General features: G+C 35.6%; 1 protein-coding gene across 5 annotated transcripts in view; it reads left to right on the forward strand.

Moving 5' to 3' along the window:
* Positions 1-12,055, forward strand: part of slc7a11 (solute carrier family 7 member 11) — a 59,094-nt gene extending 47,039 nt beyond the window's left edge. For 2 of the 5 annotated variants that reach the window (XM_088630197.1, XM_088630160.1), the window contains 2 exons: positions 578-603; positions 8,351-12,055. In XM_088630197.1, coding sequence (XP_088486323.1) covers positions 578-603; positions 8,351-8,588 — 264 coding nt within the window. In that variant the 3' untranslated portion in view covers positions 8,589-12,055. Of the gene's footprint in view, positions 1-425; positions 604-735; positions 3,382-8,350 lie in introns of those variants that run through there. The other 3 variants (XM_088630188.1, XM_088630169.1, XM_088630179.1) reach the window with 3 other exon arrangements.
* Positions 12,056-23,354: the final 11,299 nt, after the last annotated feature.

A 23,354-nucleotide genomic window follows, 5' to 3' on the forward strand; every position in this document is an offset into this window, starting at 1 on the left:
TACCTACTGTATGTGAACAGAGTCGTGCAAGACATCACAATAAGGTTAGAGTGTGAGTTTATTCCACGCAAGCCCATTTTGGAGGGCAAAACAGTGATACAGAATATATCTTTCATGGTATGCTCTAACACAAGCTTTTCTGAGGGTTTTTTAAATGTTAGAATATGCTTATATACTGTTTGATTTTAAGAAGATATTCTAGGTTATAAAGAATCAGAAGAATCATTGTCTTTTTTGCAAATAAAAAGATAAGCTTCTTAAAACATTAAAAATGTTATGGTGCATTAGATATTCTACAAATTTGCCTTTATTAACTTAAGAACTCTATGAAAAAATTGTTTTCCTATAAACATTCAATTACCTTAAATCAAATACTTTTCTAGAATACTCCAACTAACCTTTTCTTATTGTTCAATTTTTTTCAGGTTCCTTTGTTTATTCCTGCATTTTTTTCCCTTACATGCTTCTTCATGGTCTTTCTGTCACTGTATTCTGACCCCATAAATACTGGGATTGGATTTGCTATCACACTGACTGGTATTCCTGCTTACTACCTCTTCATTGTGTTCAACAAAAGGCCAAAATGGTTTCAAAGGATTTCAGGTAAGATTACATCTACTTAGTACTACAAAATCACTACATTTTTTCAATGTTGCTTTGTATTTTTTAAAAATAACATGGTCTACAATCTCCTGTTTCCCAATCAGTAATCATGTTCATGTTCTTCCCTTACAGATTCAATAACCAGGTTCTTACAGATCCTTCTAGAGGTGGTGCCACCTGAATAATCACTGAAATTATAAAATGACACATTGACGGTTAACCAGATTTGCCTTACTTAACATACACTAATATTTTGTTTAATACAGTAAAAATGTAACCATGCAGATATGTAAAAAAAGACTGGGGATGTATTTTTGTGAGGTATTGTTTAATATTTTCAAATTATATACTTTTAAATATATGTACTGTACATATTTTAATGATACAAGTTTTTTTTTTAAATATAGTGGTATCCAGATGATAAGGTAGTTTTTGAGTAAACCATGTGACAAGGGATAGGTATATTACATACTATAAATGGTGCATCTCTGTACTTGTTCAAGACAGTATACTTGGTAAAGAAATTTGTTTTATGATTTCTAGGTGCATGATACTTTTGTTTTAAATGGCTCTTGGATTACAAAATTGTAATTTCACTCTGAAGAGATATCCCCATAAAGCATTAAATATGCTCTTAGTTTAACAATTAACTGTATACAGTAGTTACACTTCTATTTAATAGGGAATATTAAATTCTATACAATGAATAGAAACTATCTTAACAATTAAAATAACTGAAGTCCATTGCCCCAACTAATCTACTGTATAGCTTTTTATAAAACTATCACTAATTGTTAAAACATTAAAAATGAAACAGAATGGAAATATACTGTATTTTATTGACATAAATATGAGCTTTTCACTTATAAGTACATTCAATTAACAAGAAGATAGTTACAGCAATGTATAATTGTATGCCCTACTTAAATTACTAAAAAAAGAAAAGCATAATTTAGTTTAATATTAATGCAATACTTGTTGTTTCTGCTTTTTGCCCGTGCAACTAAAGATGATAATATACCTGTAACAAATTTGTTCTAGCCAATGAAAGAGGTGACCTGTATCCAGCCCAAAGTATTTGCTTCATTTAATGACCATATACAGTGACTTGCAATAGTACAGTATATAGACGCATGCACAGAGTTGCTGTTATATTTTATTGCTTTAAAACTTAGTCATGACACTTGAAGTAGCAGTTAATATTATTTATATACTGTATATAACCTATTCCACACATCAAACCTAGAAAAAAAATAGAAAATCAATATGAAAGACAAAGTAATGAATTCTTAAGTAATCAAACTCTTTGCTGTAGCAAATAAATCTATATGCATAAAATTAGTTAAGTGAACCCTGTCTGTGTGTAATGATAACAGTTCATATGATTTAATAATACGTACAGCTATCAATGTACAGTACTGTAAGGTACCTCAGTCAGGTAGTAAATCTGAAGGAACATTTCAACTACAAAATCCAAGGAACTTTCAGAACAACTCAGGAATAACGTTCTATAAATCCACAGATCAGGAAAAGGGTAAAAACACATTTTAAATACTCTTAATGTCTCTTTGAGCATAGCTAACCAATAAGGAATGGAATGAATGTCCATTGGTTAGTAAAATCTCAGTAACTCCACAAATGGGGCTTGTACAGAAATGCAGAAAAATATAGCAAATCCCACATGGGTTTTGCAGCAAAACACCTATGTAATACTGTAAAAATGTGGAAAAAAGGTTTTGAGGTCAGAAAAGATTACATTGGAAGTTAAGTGTGGTCTACATGCAAACCATTACATCATTGCATTGCAAAATCAACCTAATGCATTACTCAATTAATACCATACCTACTGTCAAGTCTTGTGGTGGCAGTGTCAAATAATAGCTCTACTTTTCATCAGAAGGGACTTGAAAGCTTGTCAAGAGTAACAGGAACATAGAGCTAATAACTGACAAATCTTTGAGGAAAACTTTCAGACCTAAAACTAAGACAAAAATTCACCTCTCAGCAGGACAATGTCCCAAAGTTCAAGGTCAAAGCAACATTATTATTATTTTAAGAATAAAAAAGTGAATGCCCTTGAGTGTCCCAGTCAAAGACTTGAATCCTGTTGAATGAGACACAGTAAATATAGAATATGTGGAAATACTTGAAAACTGCTATACATAAGCAATTCCTAGAAAAACTTGAGAGATCTTGAGGAATTCTGTTAAGAACAATGGGAAATTATTACACAAAGCCAGTGCACAAAAGTTGGTAAAGACCCAAATCAAACCCAAAAAGACATGCAGATATAATTGCTACCAAAGTGTTAGGAATTAGTAGTGAGCACCCTAAGCAGAAAACCAGGGCGATTCCCAGAGGTGTAGTTGATAGAACAATCCGAGGTCCGAAAGCCGAAGGCAGACAAGCCGGTGCAAAAGTACAAACCAGAAGCAAAGCCATAAATCGTGACGAAGCCGAGAGTAGAAACCAGAACGAGAATCAAAGTACCAAAACCGAAAACAAGGAGACGTAGTCGAAAAACAAACCAAGATCAGGAAGCCAAAAACCAAGTAGTAAATAATCGCGAGAATCGAAGTAGCTCTAGCCAGGAAGAACCCTAATACTGAGCACAGAGGAGAGTGTGAAGCAGCATTAAATAGGCTGGGGGTACAGTAAATGGGCTTATTGGGAACAGTGCTGGAATGCGAGGTGGAATGCCGATTCCTCCGGAGACAAATATGATACTACTGTATATGAATCGTCCAAATAATTTTTCACGGCACTATATACTTTTAGTGGATATGAATTAACAAAACAAATGTTTGTAATGTACTTTTGAGTGTGTTGTCGATGTGGACTGGTCGTCCTGAAAGACCAATGCACCTGCATTGAGTGAGGGGCATTTAAGCCCCACTGAAAACAAATATGTAAAGAAACCTTTTTTGAAGGCAGTGTTTGTTTTGAGTTTTAAACGTATTTGTAAAAAAGTGTTTTAAGTCAAGGTTCACATTTTGATATTCTTAAAAAAACTGCATGTTTAAGGCTTGGTGTGGACATGAGCGTTAACAACTGAAAGGGCTGCCACGCAACTATGCACGTATGAGAAATATCATGAAACATTGAAAAAAAACTAAAACAATTGTTCAAGGTAATGCTGTAAATGGGATTGACAACAATTAAAGTCAAGGATATCACATATTCCATTAACACAATTTGCCTATAAAAATAATAGAATTGAATGCTCTCCTTTTACCTCTTACCATTAGTAGTGGGTCAGAGAAAAGTGCATAAATGTTAATTAGTACTGTATGTGATCACCAAGTGATGGGAGCACAAGCCATATAATTAACAAGGCAGTCATGAAATCAAATAGCTCAAGGAGCAAATGGAATGGCTCAAGCAGGGTGCTTAAGACTTGACATATCACCCAAGTGTAATTGGGATGAGATGTGGTGCTTTCAAAATCCACTACATTTTTTTGTTGCTTTTTTTTTTTAATCCATGGAAAGTGTTACCCAGAACGGCCCATTAAAACAGTCTAACCAAAAACACCTGGTCAAGGCTTGGGTTAGATATGTTCTGCTGTCTCTGTTAAAAGACATCATCCACTATGATTCCCTCTTATGACATTTAGATGCTAACATTTTACCTGTTTCTTTCAAGGACTTGATGTTAACATTGCAATAGCTATCTGTTTACATATTTGTAGTAAATGAGTTTCAGGGAGGTCTGCACACAGCTCTGTACTGATCACCAGATGATTCGGTGCCATCACAATTATTACTTACAGTACTAAGCGCTTTGAGAAGCCACCTTTAAAGGTGCTATATAAAATAAAGTTTATAATTTTTACTTGTTGCTGGAATTGACCATTGACAAGCTTGCAGCCAGTATCTACTGTATGAACTCCAAAACTGCTTATACTAATTTTGGATGTTGAAGTTCTATGAGAATGATAAGTCTCTCTCAAATCCATCGATTTTAAAATTCCCAGAATCATAAAAAAACTTTTTACCATATTAGAAGTCACATTTTCACAAAATGTTTTACTTGAAATAAGAGTTTTGTCATTTGAAGTGGAAGTTCCTGAAATTTGTCATATTGTGTTATAGAATTCGTACTTCTTTTCATCCAAATGTATTTTTTACTGTATTTTAATGTATTGTTTTTCAATAGCCATATATTCAGTTCATTAAAAAATAAGAAACTGACTGAAATAAATAGACTGAAAATAAGAAAAATAAGAACATTCTGATCCTGAATGTCTTCAGGATGAGAGCTGACAATTACTGAATAAGATTATGTTGCATGAAAGGTTTGTTCATACAGATTTGTGAACTGATGTATGGGTGCTCTGAGTTTTAATTTTATATATTTGCAAAAGTAGTACAATACAGTACATAGCACTTCTACAATAATAGTTGTATAAAACATGAGGCCAAGTTACGTATTGAGCATTGGGGTACCACAGTCAGGATTATAGACTGATGGAATAGAGAATGAAGCTAATAATACAAATTATAAAAAAGCATGAAAACCTATTGGGTTAGGTAACAACTTTCACTGACTTTCTAGTCATTAATGGCCAAATGATGAAACTTCAATGAGATTTTGGATCAAGTGGGATTCTGACTGACAGTCTTACAAATAAATATTAGGATGTCAAATCCCTAAAAAGTACATAAATAAGACTTTTGCTTGTAACAAAACATAATTTCTTTAATGCTATTAAATAAGACATACAGTTCCTTGCGAAAGTATTCGGCCCCCTTGAACTTTTCAACCTTTTGCCACATTTCAGGCTTCAAACATAAAGATATAAATTTTTTATTTTATGTGAAGAATCACCAACAAGTGGGAAACAATTGTGAAGTGGAACGAAATCTATTGGATTTTTGAAACTTTTTTAACTAATAAAAAAATGAAAAGTGGGGCGTGCAAAATTATTCGGCCCCCTTGCGTTAATACTTTGTAGAGCCACCTTTTGCTGCGATTACAGCTGCAAGTCGCTTGGGGTATGTCTCTATCAGTTTTGCACATCGAGAGACTGAAATTCTTGCCCATTCTTCCTTGCAAAACAGCTCGAGCTCAGTGAGGTTGGATGGAGAGCGTTTGTGAACAGCAGTTTTCAGCTCTTTCCACAGATTCTCGATTGGATTCAGGTCTGGACTTTGACTTGGCCATTCAAACACCTGGATACGTTTATTTGTGAACCATTCCTTTGTAGATTTTGCTGTATGTTTGGGATCATTGTCTTGTTGGAAGATAAATCTCCGTCCCAGTTTCAGGTCTTTTGCAGACTCCAACAGGTTTTCATCCAGAATGGTCCTGTATTTGGCTGCATCCATCTTCCCCTCAATTTTAACCATCTTCCCTGTCCCTGCTGAAGAAAAGCAGGCCCAAACCATGATGCTGCCACCACCATGTTTGACAGTGGGGATGGTGTGTTGAGGGTGATGAGCTGTGTTGCTTTTACGCCAAACATATCGTTTTGCATTGTGGCCAAAAAGTTCGATTTTGGTTTCATCTGACCAGAGCACCTTCTTCCACATGTTTGGGGTGTCTCCCAGGTGGCTTGTGGCAAACTTTAGACGAGACTTTTTATGGATATCTTTGAGAAATGGCTTTCTTCTTGCCACTCTTCCATAAAGGCCAGATTTGTGCAGTGTAAGACTGATTGTTGTCCTATGGACAGACTCTCCCACCTCAGCTGTAGTTCTCTGCAGTTCATCCAGAGTGATCATGGGCCTCTTGGCTGCATCTCTGATCAGTCTTCTCCTTGTCTGAGCTGAAAGTTTAGAGGGACGGCCAGGTCTTGGTAGATTTGCAGTGGTCTGATACTCCTTCCATTTCAAGATGATCGCTTGCACAGTGCTCCTTGGGATGTTTGAAGCTTGGGAAATCTTTTTGTATCCAAATCCGGCTTTAAACTTCTCCACAACAGTATTACGGACCTGCCTGGTGTGTTCCTTGGTCTTCATGATGCTCTCTGCGCTTTCAACAGAACCTTGAGACTATCACAGAGCAGGTGCATTTATACAGAGACTTGATTACACACAGGTGGATTCTATTTATCACCATCAGTCATTTAGGACAACATTGGATCATTCAGAGATCCTCGCTGAACTTCTGGAGTGAGTTTGCTGCACTGAAAGTAAAGGGGCCGAATAATTTTGCACGCCCCACTTTTCACTTTTTTATTAGTTAAAAAAGTTTCAAAAATCCAATAGATTTCAATCACTTCACAATTGTGTCCCACTTGTTGGTGATTCTTCACATAAAATAAAAAATTTATATCTTTATGTTTGAAGCCTGAAATGTGGCAAAAGGTTGAAAAGTTCAAGGGGGCCGAATACTTTCACAAGGCACTGTATAAGAATGTGTTCAAATCATATTCACCATTCTCTGTTGTCAAGTTGTTTATTATTTTTGTATTGATTAAAAAAACATTGTAGGTGTTTTCAAGCTGAAAGATAGATTCAAATAAATGCAGTTTTTGGTTGGAAATTAAATCCAGGTTTAAGTTTGAAAATTTCATCCAGAAAGGAAAATGTAAGGTGTGTACCTGATTATCTGGTGCAAACATGAAGCACTCTGTTAAAACTGATATTTTAAAAAGAACAATCCTTGCACTCTGGCTTGCTGTCTTCATTGAGGTATATCTACATAGTGTTTAGCCAGAAATATGAAAAATATTTGATCAGTCAGCATCTAATATATGAGTCAGCATTTTATCTGGAATGGATTTCTCAGAATCTAAAAGTGCAACACCCATATAAAAACACTTTAAATTGCTCAATTATTTGAGCAATACTGACTTTGAATTGCAAATATACATGTCTTAATGGCATTAAACTGGCCTGTTAACATTAATGCAAAAATGTTGATAAACAATCTTATCTGTTTTGATGATTTAATTATTCTGGTAACATTAGTCATAGCATTTACTGTATACTGTAGCATGTGATATGGTTAAAAAACTGATAACATAATCACCCAGTGTGTGGCCAAGACAGCTGTTACTTCTTTTTCAGTCAATCACCATATCTGCATATCAAGTAAAAGAGCACTTGGGTGCATGCGCATGATCATAATCTTTAGCTGCACAACTGTTTATCTGGGGATAGCCTTTGACAAAACTGGGGATAGCCTTTGACAAAACAACAAGTGTTAGGAAACAAATACAGCATAAAAACAAATACAATATATTATTTGTAGTTAGTTTGGACGTGTGCTAAAAATACTGTTATGATAATAGAAGGATAAATTGTTTGTATGTTTTGTGTTAAATGCTGATACCTAACTAGAGTCAAAATAAGAATCACCTAGTCTGGCTTGTTCATTTTTCAGGTAAAATCCCACTTTCCACCCAGAAACATGGAAATGAAGAGAAAGAGATTAAGCCAAATAAACATTTTTTGTGCAGTTTTTTTTGTAAAACAATCATGGAAAATGTAATTATACACTGTAAACATTTTCCTTAATCTCAGAAAGCAATCCAAAATAACCAGGGTAGAGGGCATTTTACACAATAATTAAAGGAAGGTGTTAAGCAGATAAAGAGTGTCTGTTTCCTGTTTGTTGAATAATTTTTGTTTTACTTCTCTTATCCACTGTAAGAATAAGCTCTTCATACCTCTGCATTCCTCATCTATACTACACACTGTCAGCAAGCCAGCTTGTCTTTTGACATTTTAAGTGGCCTGTCTCCAGTCTGCTATACCCCCTCTGGGATCATAACTCTCTCATTTTGTTATCGTTTCAGAAAAGTCTCAGACTCCTCCATCTGCAGGTGTTTCCAAGGCTCTTCTATCAGACACACAGATCTCTTGATGCTTGTCAGACTCTTCAAACCCAGGCATTGGAATATTCATATACAATCCAGTTCACTGCAGGGCACCTACAGTAGCTCTCTCTCTCAATTCATACATCTTCACTCTTATTACTCCTCTCTTAAACTCTTTCACATTCTCTCTTCATTTTCTTCATTTCCCTTATCGTGACTAGAGAAGCATCTCTATAACAAACATGTGTGTCCTTGACGTGTGTTCTTATTTTCTCTCACAGACTTCCCTCCTGTCTGCAGCTTTTAAGACACAGAGATCCAACCTCCCACCTGTAGGGAGAAGGTGCTATCTTGCCAGGAGATACCCTACTCTTTGAGTTGCTAACACCTCCATACAACTCTCATTCAGCAACCTAACCTTGTTCACCATTGAGCCATATGCGTGAGCTACCATGCATGTCTGTCCAGAAACTGTATCCAGAAACCCTTTTAAGCTACAGTATATCTCCCAAAATGTTACCTCATCTTTCATTCTCTCTCCTTCTCTGTTGGAGCCTAGATATGCAGACTTTCTTCCCAACTTGTTTTATAAACTTCTTAATTAACCCTTTAGAAGCAGCAGATTCCACACAGAATCACCAATGATGACAGCTCTTTTCCCTTATGTGCAATCCCTCTACTACTGAGTGCCAAAGACTCACTCGGACCAGCTGTGCTTCATTTTCCAGCTTTTCTAAATTAATAGGCAGCCATTGTAGCTCAAGGCCACGCCACTGGGCCTGGGCTATAAGCCAAGATGGTGGCTTCCTAACAGAGCCAACTCTCCCTACAATACATTCACATTTTGTTTCAAACCTGATAGGTGAATAGAATTATGTTTTTGACAAATTCATGTTTCAACTCACTAAATGAAAAAAAAGATGATTAATAAAATCACCCAGCTCATATCACCATAACTAAGAACCAGTAGTAGTTTAACATTTTTATAAGTCTGTGACAGAGACATTCCTACTACAATTCCCATGCAATCTGGATTGGGTAATGTCATATGTTATGAAATATTTATCATCTCAAAATTACTAACCAACATACTGTATCTGTATACTTTTGTATCCAGTATAGATTAAAAATAAAGAACATTTTATGTAAACAGTCATACAATATAACAGCTTTATTAAGCACAGGATACAAAAGCATACAGTTAAGATATGTGGTGCTGGTGAAAATATGTTAAAGAAAAGATGTACCTGCTTTGACAAATAAATTATTATATTAAACAACAATATAAGTACAGTAGGTGACTGTTACTCAGCCCATCCTGTTGGTTAATATAATAAAGAATAAGAAAAGTCATTTACCAATGTATTCTAAAGACCAACCAATTTTGTTTCTTTAAAATGTTTTCTAAGTCCCAAATGCACTTCCTATTAATTGTGTCATTGGGAATTCTAATTTCTGTTTTCATCAACTTTTATACTGGATATTTGATGTACATTACATGGCCTACCCTGTGTGGTAGAGGTAATGTTGAAATATGGCAACACTACGGTTAAGCTAAAAGCTCAAGAGCAACAGTTTCTAGCCATTGTTAAAGGAAAGAAAAACATGTCTGCTCATATGAAAAGACAGATAAAAGGATGAAAGTGTAGTTTGTCATTCATGAAATACAATTGGCCCCATTAGTGATAGTTCGAAGGAAATCAAATCACCATAGGTCTGCATTTCCCAGGGTGATTGATGAGTTCACAAGAAGTTGTAAGATTACTTTTAATGTGTGCTCCAGGCATACAAAGCCAACAAAACAAACACTTTGTGCTTTGAAAAACAATTGTAAACTGAGGCCAGACAATCAGCTGCATATTCGCCGAAAATATGTATAGTCTCTAGAGTTTGGTACATAATGGAAGAGAAGGAAACTGCTATCCATTCTTACCCAAGAACAAAATTAGTCTTTGACTGCAATGGGAAACAATCTGCCTTCCAAGATTTCTTCTGCATTGTTAAAACTGTTTTTCAGTGCTCTCAGACAAAAATTGCAAGGAACCATCAAACACAGGAATTACAATTAAATAATTCATGTTCTCTGTCAGATTGTGGGGTGATGGGCACAATTCAGGGTTTTCTCTGGTTACAAATGGTATCTTGCTAGGAGTTATAGATTCTTCACTAGACTTGAAAAAGAACAAATGCATATCTACCCTATTATTCATTTGTTAAATACATACTGTATAACATCTTTATGGATAGCTTCAGTTCACATTAGCTGTGTGCTAAGCCAAGGCATAATGCCAGAAATTGAACTCATTGAACATATGTAAAAAACATATACTGAGCAATTGGAAAGTATTCCAGTTAACTGGCTTCTCACGATCCTATCATGCACATTCAGTGCCAAGAATGTACTGGCTTCTACAGATCCAGGATCTTGTCCAAATAAATGTGCTAGTAAATTGTTTCCTTTTTAGTCCATTGCATTGCAAAGACCCTGTTATAAAAGGGTTGTCTGGCTGCAGTATATACAAGCAATGTTCTTTTTTTTTCAAAAATTACATTTCTCTGCAATTAGGTTGTTGAGAAAATGAGAAGATGTGAGTGATGAATAGCTGTCATACAAAACTAACACACAGTGTTTTACACATCTGTTATTTGAAAAGTGTATAAAGATTTGTCCATGACTGTAATTACATTTTTGATTCTGTATAACGTGTTAACTTAAGCAATGCTCCTGTGGTTTATAATGCCACAGGAAGTTTTTTTTTGTAATTTGGTGCTGATAATGCATTACTTTATGCTTGTGTTTGGCTTGGGGTTGTGTTCTTGCTTTTTATACAGTACATGGCCATTCATCAAAACAACAACCGTGACTGATGCAGGTGCGCTTTCTTAAAGAGAAGGCTAGTTGCTACTGATTGGACAGCATTTTTCACTGTCCACTAATTGCTGATTATACTCTGAAAAGCAACATACCTCAGCTCTGTGCAGAAACTGTTCTAATTGCTACATTTGGATGGGTCATAATTTAAAACACACAGATGTGAGATTCATTGGCATGCTCCTGTTCTTCACAGACTCTTATCAAAACTGACCCCTACAGCTTTGTTTTTAATATAAGACCCATGGACTTTTCAATTACATTTCAGTGAAAAGAGGAGACCTTGGGTCATCTACTTGAACTTTCAGAAATGCTGCACTTTTCAATTGTTCCAGTGTAGTGCATCAGACAGTAACATTAGTTACGTAATGTTTTTTGTACGGAACACTGCACTTAAAGACATCTGTGCCACATCTCCAGTGTATCCTAATGAAATAGTATGTTTTTAATTTCTACCTGCAGATTTTTTTATGACTTTTAATAAATATGTATAAAATTGAAGATACATCTAGTAAGTGGTGATCTGTCTTATTCTTATGAACTTGTCCAAAATATATACATTTAGTGAACATTAAATAAAAAGAGTATCTTAGAATTATTCAGCCTTTTGAGTCATTAGCCTGGAAAGGCTTTATTAGCCTGCTGAGTTACATTATTAAGCAAATGTATGTTTTTTAAGTATCAAAATTGTACTTTTATCATCTGCACAGTTTTGTCTCATTAGAGCCTGGAGGGTTTATCTTCCTTTTTATCGTAACAAGAATAAAGCTTCTAGGAACACTGGCCCTGGTATGAGTCAGTGCCTGTCTGTTTGTGTGTGTGCCCTGTGATTGACCAGTGTCCTGTACAGAGTGCATGCTGCCTAGTGTCTTACTTGCTGCTTGCTGAGATACTGTAGGCTTCGGCTCCCCCACAACCCTGTATTGAATAAAGCACTCCAATACATTTATAACTTGTGCACTATTATATACTACTTTGAGTTTAATTAAATGCCAATTAATACAATTATGTTATTTCTTATTATAATAAATCCAGGGTGTACCCTGTCTTGCACTCATTGCCTGCTGAGTAGGTATTTTGGATTCTATATTTAATAGAATATTACAGATAAGATATGATTGAAACATACAGTATCTGTATATGCCAATAATCTTATTTTGATAGCTATAGCTGTACTGTTGTTTATGACTTCAGGAGAGACTTCTGGAGTACACATTGGGTTACCTGAATAAAGGTCACAGAGTTTTATTAAAAGAAAAGTTCCTGTTGAGTAATGAATATTCATGAAGAACCATACATTATGGTTAATGAAGATGCTCAAAGTGTCATTACTAAAAAAAATGCTGGATATGCCTAATGTACAAAATGCTGCAAGTCTATTCATTTATCAGGTTCAGTGGTGTTAATCAGTTTTAGGTCCCTTCATTTTGCAAATCGGGCCCATTGTTATCTCAGCTACTCTATGTGCTGCATACTAATGACAGTTTCTAATAGAATGTGCTTGAAGTGATTCACACCACATTGCCAAATTTTCTTTTGCATAAACCTCAGCATCAGTCATCTTAATTTTGGTAGTGATGTTTTCAATTTCTGCACTCTCTCAGCAGAAAATTGGTATAAGCAATCAACCCAACATGTATTTAATTTGTACTGTACAATACCAAACTTTTAACTAGATTTATCAATAGCCATAAGCTTAATAAAAAAATAAAGAACTGAGTTCAGGTAGGTTACAGCATACTGTATGGTACAAAATGTTACATACTGTATGAGTATGGGCCAGTTTTACCCTCTTGCTACTCACATGCTACTCACAGTTAAATTCAGAAGAAAATCCATTTGTCACGCGAATTAAAAGCGTAAACATCACCTGGATATTCCAAATAATCATTGTTGTCCTTCTATCATTCACATTATGAGAACCATAAAGTTTCCACTTACTACATTATTTTGCAGTGCGTGTTATTTGTGAGGAACATTTCTTTTCACCATAGTCCAAATCCAAGTGCTCCTACCACTTCTTCACAAAGTAAGATCTTGCTTCACAAGGTAAGAGATGCTTCCAAATGAAATTATGTCTGGATGGTGAATAAGACATTTCTCACCATTATTTGGGCCTCATTGTCATCACTAATGTTTTTATCTTCGTGTGGCTTCCTTCTTGGGGCAAACACAGAAAAGGTCAGTGGTGAGAGATCTGGATTGTAAGTCAGGGAAAGCCTCCAAATGCTTCTCAATGCATTGTACTGTTGCCAAAAACCTTGTGTTGGAGAAGGGCAGAATAACTTAGATTGCCATACAGTACCTTTGTTGCTGGTGGTATCTAACCACATACTCTGTAAATGTAAGGATTTTTATGTTATAATTAAATCAAAGTCAAAATTCCATAAGACACATTTATACTGTAAATATTTCAAATGCTTTTGTCCTCAACAAGCAACAGTAGCCAGATTCTAGATTAGTTTGACAGTACCCAAAATGTTTTTTTGTGTATGTAATCAAAATAATTGTAAGCACCTAACACACTTAACACACTGGCACACACTGTGAGCACATGAGAAAGAAGTAATGTTGGTTGGAGGTTGGACTAAGTCAGGACAATTTCTCTCACTGTCTGCAATTCTCTGGGTCAGCAATTTCTTACCTGGCAAGATATTATAACCAAACATGTCAGTCAGTGATAAAGACCACAATCCATGATGCCTTGCCACAACATGGGGATGGCCTAGTGTGATGTTGAAGATGGGAGAGTCAAGAAGCTACAAAACACCACAAAAAATTAGTGATTAATAGCAACATGCCTGCAAAGCGGTGATCATTGTTTTGGACCTACCTAATTTCTAATCTGTCTACTTTCTAACAAGACTATGTACAGTATGTCCTTAAGTTCGTTGCTCATAAAACAATACCTTTCTTGCAATATAGGAATGTAACATTTTTGCAGTTGGATACTCTACACATGAGTCCCATGAACATGTATGGTCTGGGATAATGTATGGTATCTACAGCTCATAGACCAAATAATACTTGTCTATGCTTGTCCAGGTTTTTTGAAAGAAATGGGACAGAATTCAACAAGACACTACCTGAAAACTGGAACGATGCATGTGTCTTGGATGTAACACGTATATTGCTTCCAACAGTGACCACACATTTTACTAGCCTATGTCTTTCACAGTAAAACCTGTTGATGACAAATGTTAATCTACATAATGACTTTACAAGTGTCCTATCGTGGCATGTCTGTTTAATGCAATGCATATGCACCTGCTATAAAACTGTTTGCTTACTGAAGCATCAGAAACTGGGAAACTCACAAAAGCACATTATAAGATTTGTTTTTATAAATAACAAATGACAGGCTGTTATGTAGGTTTTTTGGCATTTAAAAAAGCAGTAAAAATAATTTAGGTGAACCGTCTGAACTTGCATAAAAATCATCATCATACACTACACTGTACCCCTTTCAACTGTGTAATGCTGGATGCTTTTGAAAGCTCACAGTTGGTAAAGTGTTTGAGGTTGACGTGAAGAGGTTTCTGACACTCAGCTTCTTGTCTCATAAACTAAATGGGGACATCCTTTTCTTTTAACAGGAACCACAGGTTATTCAATTATCGACTCAAAGTTTACAGTACTGTATCTTATTAAGACCTGCTTAGTAGGTATATTAGCATAATTACCAGATAATAACTGTCAGATAAAGGAGTGAAAGAGAAAAACACTTCACCACCAGACAGGCTGTCTCCCAAACTAAAATGTCTTGTAATCTTGTTTTAACTTACCTTTGTTAGTAGAAAATTCAATTATATTCCTGTCAAAAAAAAGATATCTACAGTACAATACTGTGGAAATTAAACCCCTTAATAGACTTATCTCTATATTTTTGGTGGTCTGCTGGTGTACAACAGGTAACCAAAGAGGGCTAATGTTTGTACAAAGAATTGGACCAGAGCAGTGCATGATATGTTATGGAATTTAAGACCAAGATACCTATGAACAACTAAAAAAAAAAAAATCAATCTAAACGTGTAGTATGACAAACCCTTAAGAGTAGTTTCTCTGATAAATTCACCTCTATATTCCAATCAAGATTCCATAGGTTCAGTTTGTGCCCTGTCCAGTATATATTGACATTCTTTCAACATCAGCACACAGAAATCAAATGAATGTAATGTATGCTGTACCGCTGGAGAAAACTCTCCCCACAGATAAGACTTAAATGAGCTACTGTATGTGTTCAGTCTCTGTCAATAAAAAAAAATATCATTTTTAAATGTGAAAACAACTCAGCATAACATCTTTTTACTCTCCTTCACCGTATTCAGGATAAGCCACATAATACTGGATTAAATATCTTGTTTTCGTTCGTTCAGTTATGATTCTGCTGATTATACTGTAAAATTCCTGAGGCTCAAGAACCTTGCAGATTCTTCTGAATAATTAGTTCTTTATTCTAACACTAGAGGGAGCCATAATGCAAATCAACTATTGAAATGGAGATGAAGATTAATTTAAATACTCAGAGCTGTGACATTTTATTTTATTTTTTATTTTTAACGAAAAATGTTGTAAGCTTCTAATAATTTGAAAGAACACTAAAAGAAAGAAAAAAACTTCAGCAGTTCAGTTCTTATTAAACAATTTAAGAAGAGTTATTAGAAGAGAAAAAATATAAATTATTATAGGGGGATAAAGCAATAAGCTAAAAAGGTTGTGGGTGTTAATTAAGTGCAAAAGTGGATTGTGAAGCCTACTGGCTTTGCCTATGCCTTAAGGTTGTTCTAAATAAAAGTCTCTTCTCATTATCTTTCTTGCTTGTTTGCAGCCCATCTGCTTAATGTTTTTTTTGACGTTTTATCTCAATTTAATGTGCTGAGATAATCATCCTATTGTAATCGATCTGTATTTAAAAGTCAGAAGAATATGTTAGCTATAATCATCTGACAGGCTTCAATTTAACAACTTTATTGTTGCTTATTTTTATAATCAAAGATTTTACAAAATAACTACAATTGACTCCAAAGGCACAACACCATATGCTATACTATGACCCTTTCCAATTAAGGCACCATGAATGAATGTTTCAGCAAGAAAGCATTATGCTTTGTGAATGGAATAACATAAAAATCAGATCAGTAAAGGCCACAGATAGAGAAAGGATGAATAATAGTAACACCTGAAAACAAAACAGTGCCAGGTATAATGTTTGAAGTTAAGACCTGTCAAGTTTGAAAATGAATCACCTACAGTATCACCCATGAAATTCATATTACATTTAATCCAACAAGGCAATCTTGGAAAAGTCATCAATTTGATTCTTATTTAGAAAGCAAAATGTAAAGATTAAGCAGTTTTGCTTAAACACAGTCATAATTCATATACACATTATAAATAATGTACATGCTTCTATGAAGAACCATAGAAATAATGTTCTATATATCAAAATCATCCAGATATGAGTCTTCCTGTCTTTTCCTTAAGGAAACCAATGCTGATTTAAAGGATACCAGGTAAATTTAGAGAAATACCTATATATTTTCATGAAGGCAGATAGTAAGAATTTATGAGGTTTTAAAAATAAAAGCTAAATGTTCAAACCTTTTGTTAAAGCCACGTAATAAACCTTTATACTGAGATAAAAATATCAAGACTTAAACTTAAAACTCAAACTAACTCTTTCAAAAGATACTTGTGCAACCTTCAGAAATCTGCAGCAGGCACAAGAACATAGTTATAGTCAAAATGCTCTAAGGTAAAGAACCGACTGACCTTCAACAGGAAATTGCTGCTGGTGACTTATAAGAAGTATGAGAGTGAGAAAAATTTCTGATGACTTGGGCATCCTCAAGTCAACTATGGATAATGTAATTCAGCATTACAGGACAACAGGACAATCTGAATCTGATCAGTGCCAGAAGGCTTAAGTACCATCCTTTTCAAAAACTCTGAAGGTGCAATATTCAAAAAGAAACATTTTCACACCTGAAGAAGGCTCCACGGCTGAAACGTTGTGTAAGTAAATATAAATATTCCATTCCACTTTGTGTTCTGAGGTTATTAGAGTCAACTTAAAAAATTCACAAGTGAACCTTTTTAAGGCTGATTGTCAGTTACCTTAAGATTGCTGTATGTTATAATGCTATAATTAAATACACCCAATAAAAAGAAAACACAGTATTTTTGGTATTTTTTGTGTTATGTTTAAAAAGTGTAAAAGTATAGGCTCCTTTCTCATATCCTGGCAAATAGGTCTGCTGGAAAATGAGTATGTTAGCTTCATGTGCTTCCGTACATACATTTTTTAAATAGCCACCAAGAAGTGTTATCTCTCACAAACTAACAGTGATGAGAACTAGATACAATGATTCATATAATTTAAGAATCATATCATGTAAGAATGATGTAAGATCATTAACTCATCATTAACAAATTAAAAATGTTAGGCTTTTTGCAGGTGCAAAAAAGGAAATGCCAAATTTCCATTAAAGTTTGGACAGATCATTCACTTACAATCAGCTCTCCAGAGCTACAATTCCAAAGGAAAATCCAGAATTTAAGGTCACCAAAATCTCAAAGAAATGAAATATATTAATCAATTATCTTTTGCTGCTCTTCATACTGAACAAATTATACTAATTGTACTGTAGTATCTGCACTCATGATAATTATGAAAGATTAAGTTTGACAAGACATATGGTTATTCAATGGAATTTACTGCGACTGAAATTAAACCAAATAAAGAGTAAATCTCTTAGTTCTGTCATGTTGGGCATTCTTTATGTCTAAACTTGATGCATTCATTGTGGAAGAGAGCTAAATGATTATGTATATATTTTTAACCTTCAGTAAATGCATTTCTGGAAAATTTTACAGGAGTCCAGAAACAGAGCATTTTTTTTTACTGAAGAGTACAGGTAATGTCCTCAAAAACTAAAGAGAATAAAATGAATTACACTGATTGCATAAGAATTTAGACCTATGAAAACAATATTTTGTGCAAGCACTTTGACAGCACTAACTATGTCTCTACCAGCTTAGCACACTCGCATGATGTCTTTTTTTGCCCTTTCTTCTTGGCAGATTTTCTCAACCTCTCTGAAGCTGCTTTGGGATTGGGCAGCTGTTTTCAAGTATGTCAGCAGATTTTCAATAGGGCTTAAGTCAGGACTTTAACAAGTCTACTCAAGATCATTTAATTGGTATTCTTCAGTGTACTATAGCTTTCGTCTTGTTAAACTATTAGATAATTTTCCTGCTGAAAGGTCGATTTTTGTCTCAGGTTTAAATCTGATGCAGGTTCTCCTCTACGTTTTATCAGTACTTTGCTCCACCTAAGTTCCCATCAGTCTTCATGTCTTTCCAATCTTCCCAGTCCCCGATGAAAAGCAGATCTACTGTATAACATAAAGCTGCCACCACCATGCTTAGAATGAGCAATGCTGTTAACTAAGTGATGCCCAGTGATGGGTTTGCTTTAGATATAAAGCTTTCCATTTAGATCACAAAAGGTTTAGTTTTGACTTGACAGAACACAAAACATTTTGCCACATGTTTGTAGTATCATTGCATTAGGTACTCTGAATCTCTATGTGGAATTTGAGGTGTTTTTTTTCCAGTACATAAGGATAAAATCAAAACAAATGCAAATGCAAATTGCTTTTTTGCAATAGAAAAGAACCATGTAAAATGACTGCACTAACCTTAAGTAGTGAGTGCAACAGTCTGAGGCAGCAGGGTGGATCCAAGATGAAGATGAACAGGCTGTAGAAAGCAGGCAGTCAAGTCGGTGAAAGAATCAGATTCAAAGACAATCAGTGAAGCTCAGTGTGAAGCCGTAATCAAACACAAAGCAGTGTTACAAGCTGAGAGGTAACAGGGCGAATGGTGACCCACAGGAGTAGTTAACGAAGCAAGCCAGGTTCGTAACACAGAAGTCAGTCCAAAGCAGGGTTGAAGTGGGCTGGGTTTGTAACTAGAAAAGGCAGACAAAGCAAAGTGGGTGATCCAGAGATGTAGTAGGAATGAAGCGTAGAATGAGACTGGTGAAAACAATTAAGAAAACACAAATGAAAGCACTGTAATGCTGAGCCAAGATATGAGACTTTTTGACTGAATGGACCAATACTGTTGTAATCATAGCCGGACCAGGGACGCCAAATATGTAACGTTGTAGTGGCTCTCTGAAGGCACCAGTTCTGTAGGGTTTGGGCATTTACTGGAACAATTATTAATTGTAGCAGTAAATCACAAAGTTGATTCTTTTGATGGCTTTAGAATCCAACCATGCGACATAACTCAAACAACGCACACACACAGGTACTAATACACGAGGATACATTTATTAATACATAAAATATGCATATAAAACTAACAGATCTTATCGAGAGGGTTATCAGAATATAAAAGGTATATATTCAGTCAGTTACGAAGTGTTACATATATCAAGAGGACATACGTTCAGTATATCATTCATTTAGACCGTTTCGTAAATGAACTTGGTTATAACTTCTACATTAGATACTCAAAACAAGTACATAACTCTTAGGAATTAAATTGATATCAACTGGTTGGGATAACAATTGAATTCTCGAGCTGTAATGCATTGAAGTTGAATACTCATCCAATCTCTGGGGATTCAGATCTCCTGCGGGCACAAAGAAACAGTTGCAGGCTTGTTGCTGTCCAATCCGCACTCTCTGGCTAAGTGCCAGGCTGTGCTGTGCGGCTTGCGACGGTGCGCTGCAGATGCTCACTGACCGGCTAGTTAGTGTTGGCTTTAACTAGCACAGTTTGTGCACAGGAGAAAAGATGACTGTGGGTCCCAGCAAGTCAGGAAGAGGACCGGTTCGTTCCTGATGAAGAGCTAGTTCTGAATAGTGATTCAGCTGTCCACAGTTCCGACCTGTTCACGAGGCCTGCTGCTGGTGCTAACCTCAGGTGGATCCTCTGGTTACTCTCTGGCAACCTCCGCTCTAGACTCTCAGAACAAAGGAAAGTTCTGGCACTCGGACACACTGGCCGTTCCGTGGTTGTCCGGGCTGAGTCTCAGGATGGTCAGGAGGCGCGCTGCGAGAATGTCCTGCCCTTGGGAGCCTTCTGCTCCTGGGCCATCCTGCCCTGGAATTCTCCTTTGAATTCCCATTAGAATTGTCCACAGAATTCTCTACTGAATCCCTTCTGAATCTCCCAGGCTCTCTGTGTTGCCTGTTTTTACCTGGAGGAACTTCAGCTCATTGATTGGCTGAAAGTTCCATGGGCATCAGAGTCCCACGTGGGTTACTCGGCCCTACCAGTCCCTGATTGGTTGATCAAGGTGAGATATGAGTCACTTACTCCTGACTCTTAGGAATGCACTCCAGATGTCCATCTGGCACTCCCTAGACAGATAGGCGCCAATGGATGACCATTGATCATGAAAGCCAAGCTTAGCTAAGTGCATCCCCCTTTGGGAGCTTGTTCCTTATCAAAAGAAAACATCTTAAATCAGCCTGCATGAATACTTTCTCTGTGGCTGCACCACAGAGATGGAGGGTGAGATGGGGCCTCCTTTAGGACAGCTCAGAACACTTAATTCTTTCTTATTAATAAGCCTCGCCGCTACACTGTCAAGGCTGGACTTAAATACTAGTTTGGTTAAAGGTAAGTGATAGATTAGTTGCACACAAGTGGAATTGATCTCTGGCCATATCGTGTCATCATGGCAACTGACTGATTGACGGGTTGAGTAGAGGCGGGACTGGTTGCCATGGTGTTTCAGGTGCGCAAACCAGTGCTACCATAGGAGAAAGTATAAAAAAACAGTTCAATTACAAGTCAAGGGTGACATGGAGGCTGCCTTACATGCTGGGGCCCCAGTTTAAATTCTGGTCCTGGTGCTATCTGTATCCAGTTTTTATATTTTTCCTGCGTTCACATGGGTTTTTGCTGGGTTCTCCGGATTCCTCCAACAGTCCAAAGGTATACTGGCAGCTATATATAAAGAGGTTAGAAAATGGAAGCATGGATAACTAGTCAAGGACTAGCATATGGTTAGTGATACAGTTCTCTAAACGTATATTTTTTAATCCTACTGCTGTCAGGTTCCTAACCTCAGTCTTAAATAAAAGGAGAAAGGTTGAGTATATTCCTCTTGGTACAATTAGAGCATTATAAATTGTGTGCTAGGAAATTTAATTCGCTGATATTGATGTCGGTAGCCTGGCAAAACGGTATTGCTGACCAGGCCAGCTGAGAATGAAATCTGCCAAATTCTTTATGTTTTTTTTTTCTGTTGTCTTTTATTAAAGGAGAAAAATTCACAATGTAAAAAAATATTTAAAATAGTCAAAAGAAATTAAGAGATATTTCTTAGAAATTTTAGACACAGAAAGGCACACTTTGTGTAATTTAATGACCAGCAGATTATATAGTCTTCTTGATAAATTAATTTTAAAATATGTTACTGTATGCAGTTCATTGGCATCCCTCAGATGAAACCCCATATAGACCTCCTGCTATTACACTTCATTGAATTCTCACTTCCTCTTCAGTGCATCACTGACATTTCTTCTCCACTGTCTTGGACATAGAGTATTGCCTTTCATTTTTTTCAGAGGAGGCTTATTTAAGTTAGGTTTAAGGTCATTTTCATTTCACATTTGCCATTAGAGTAAAAGATCAATTCACTTGAGGTTAAACAGTTCCATACTACATCGTTTCCATTGTGTGGTCCTTTTATGAAGTTTAAATTGAACTTGCCTTTAGACATACAGAGCTGGACACTTTATACTGTACATATGGCACACAGTGTCAGAAGCAGCAGCTTAACTTGGAACATTCTGTGAAAAAATATAAAATATGTCTATTTTATGTCAATATATTACATTATTTTAAATAAGTTTAAAAAGCTTCTTAAGCCCATTAGTATTATAATATTATTTAAACTGAAATTCAAATTGAAGTAAAGCAACTGTTTTCGTTACTAAGAATCTTATCTAAACAAAAAGACCAAAAACAATGAAAATGTATGATTAAATAGTAAATTCTATTATTAAATAAATATGTGCTAAGCCTGTCTAAAAACAGTGTCTGAAACTGCATGGACAAAATAGTGTAAGAGTTACAGTAACCAAAAACGTAGAGTAGATGCAAACGTCGATACATTTTTTTTCATCTTATTTTGTTGTCTTTCCTTTTTCCTTTAGTTGTGTGATTCATTCTTTTAAAATTTGGATCATAGTTTTTTGTGAAATTTAACTAAACAAATGAAAAGGTTTGGCTCCTGAACAACCAAAACGGCACATTTTTTAACTTCTTTTACATTTGCAACGTATACACATAACAGAAATATCAAGTTCTGCAGGTTTGTATCCACAATGAATCAAAGCACATCTCAGTAGAATAGTATAACTTTGTTCTGCAATAGTCTATTTCTCAATTTTCCGCTCTCTGTCAGACTGATAGATGAGTTCAAACAAGGCACTAACACAAGAACTTATTAGTCTTTCTACAGCAGATAAATGAACTTGTCCTAGAGGTTTGGGCTAAAGAGAAACCTCCCTAAGAGACCAGTGTTTTATCAAGGTATAAAAAAATAATAGCGCATCATCTAAGGTCAAAGCCAGCCATTCTGAGAGGTTCTAGCAGGCATTATGGACAATAGCAAATATCTGCTTTATACTGTACATTATCAGACTGACATTTTATTATAAGAAATCAGTAATAATATTCACATAATTTAAGACTGTGCAAATATAATGTGTTACTGTCATGACAGATGACATCTAATGTAGACAAGTGCAGGGCATCACATACAGGTAATGAAAACACAATCTAATGTTCAGGTTTACCATGTCTAATGCAGGGAAACTGAGTTTTAAAAAGCTATGAAAAAGACTCAGAGGTCTGTTTTGTCACATCATTTTCATATTCACAATGTGGGAAAGCAGCGTAAAAGGCATAATGTTAGTACATACAGTACAAAAGAGTAGATTTAAATGAAGGGTTGTTATATGAAAAGTGTCAAATCTGCTGATAAAATATCACTGAAAATATTCTGTTCAGGTAGATATTATAAACGCAATGTTTTGATGCTCTGAATCATTGCAGTGAAAAGCTTCTATGTACATT

The sequence above is a fragment of the Lepisosteus platostomus genome, chromosome 1 (genome assembly GCF_059453375.1).
Source record: "Lepisosteus platostomus isolate fLepPlt1 chromosome 1, fLepPlt1.hap1, whole genome shotgun sequence".
Classification (NCBI taxonomy): domain Eukaryota; kingdom Metazoa; phylum Chordata; class Actinopteri; order Semionotiformes; family Lepisosteidae; genus Lepisosteus; species Lepisosteus platostomus.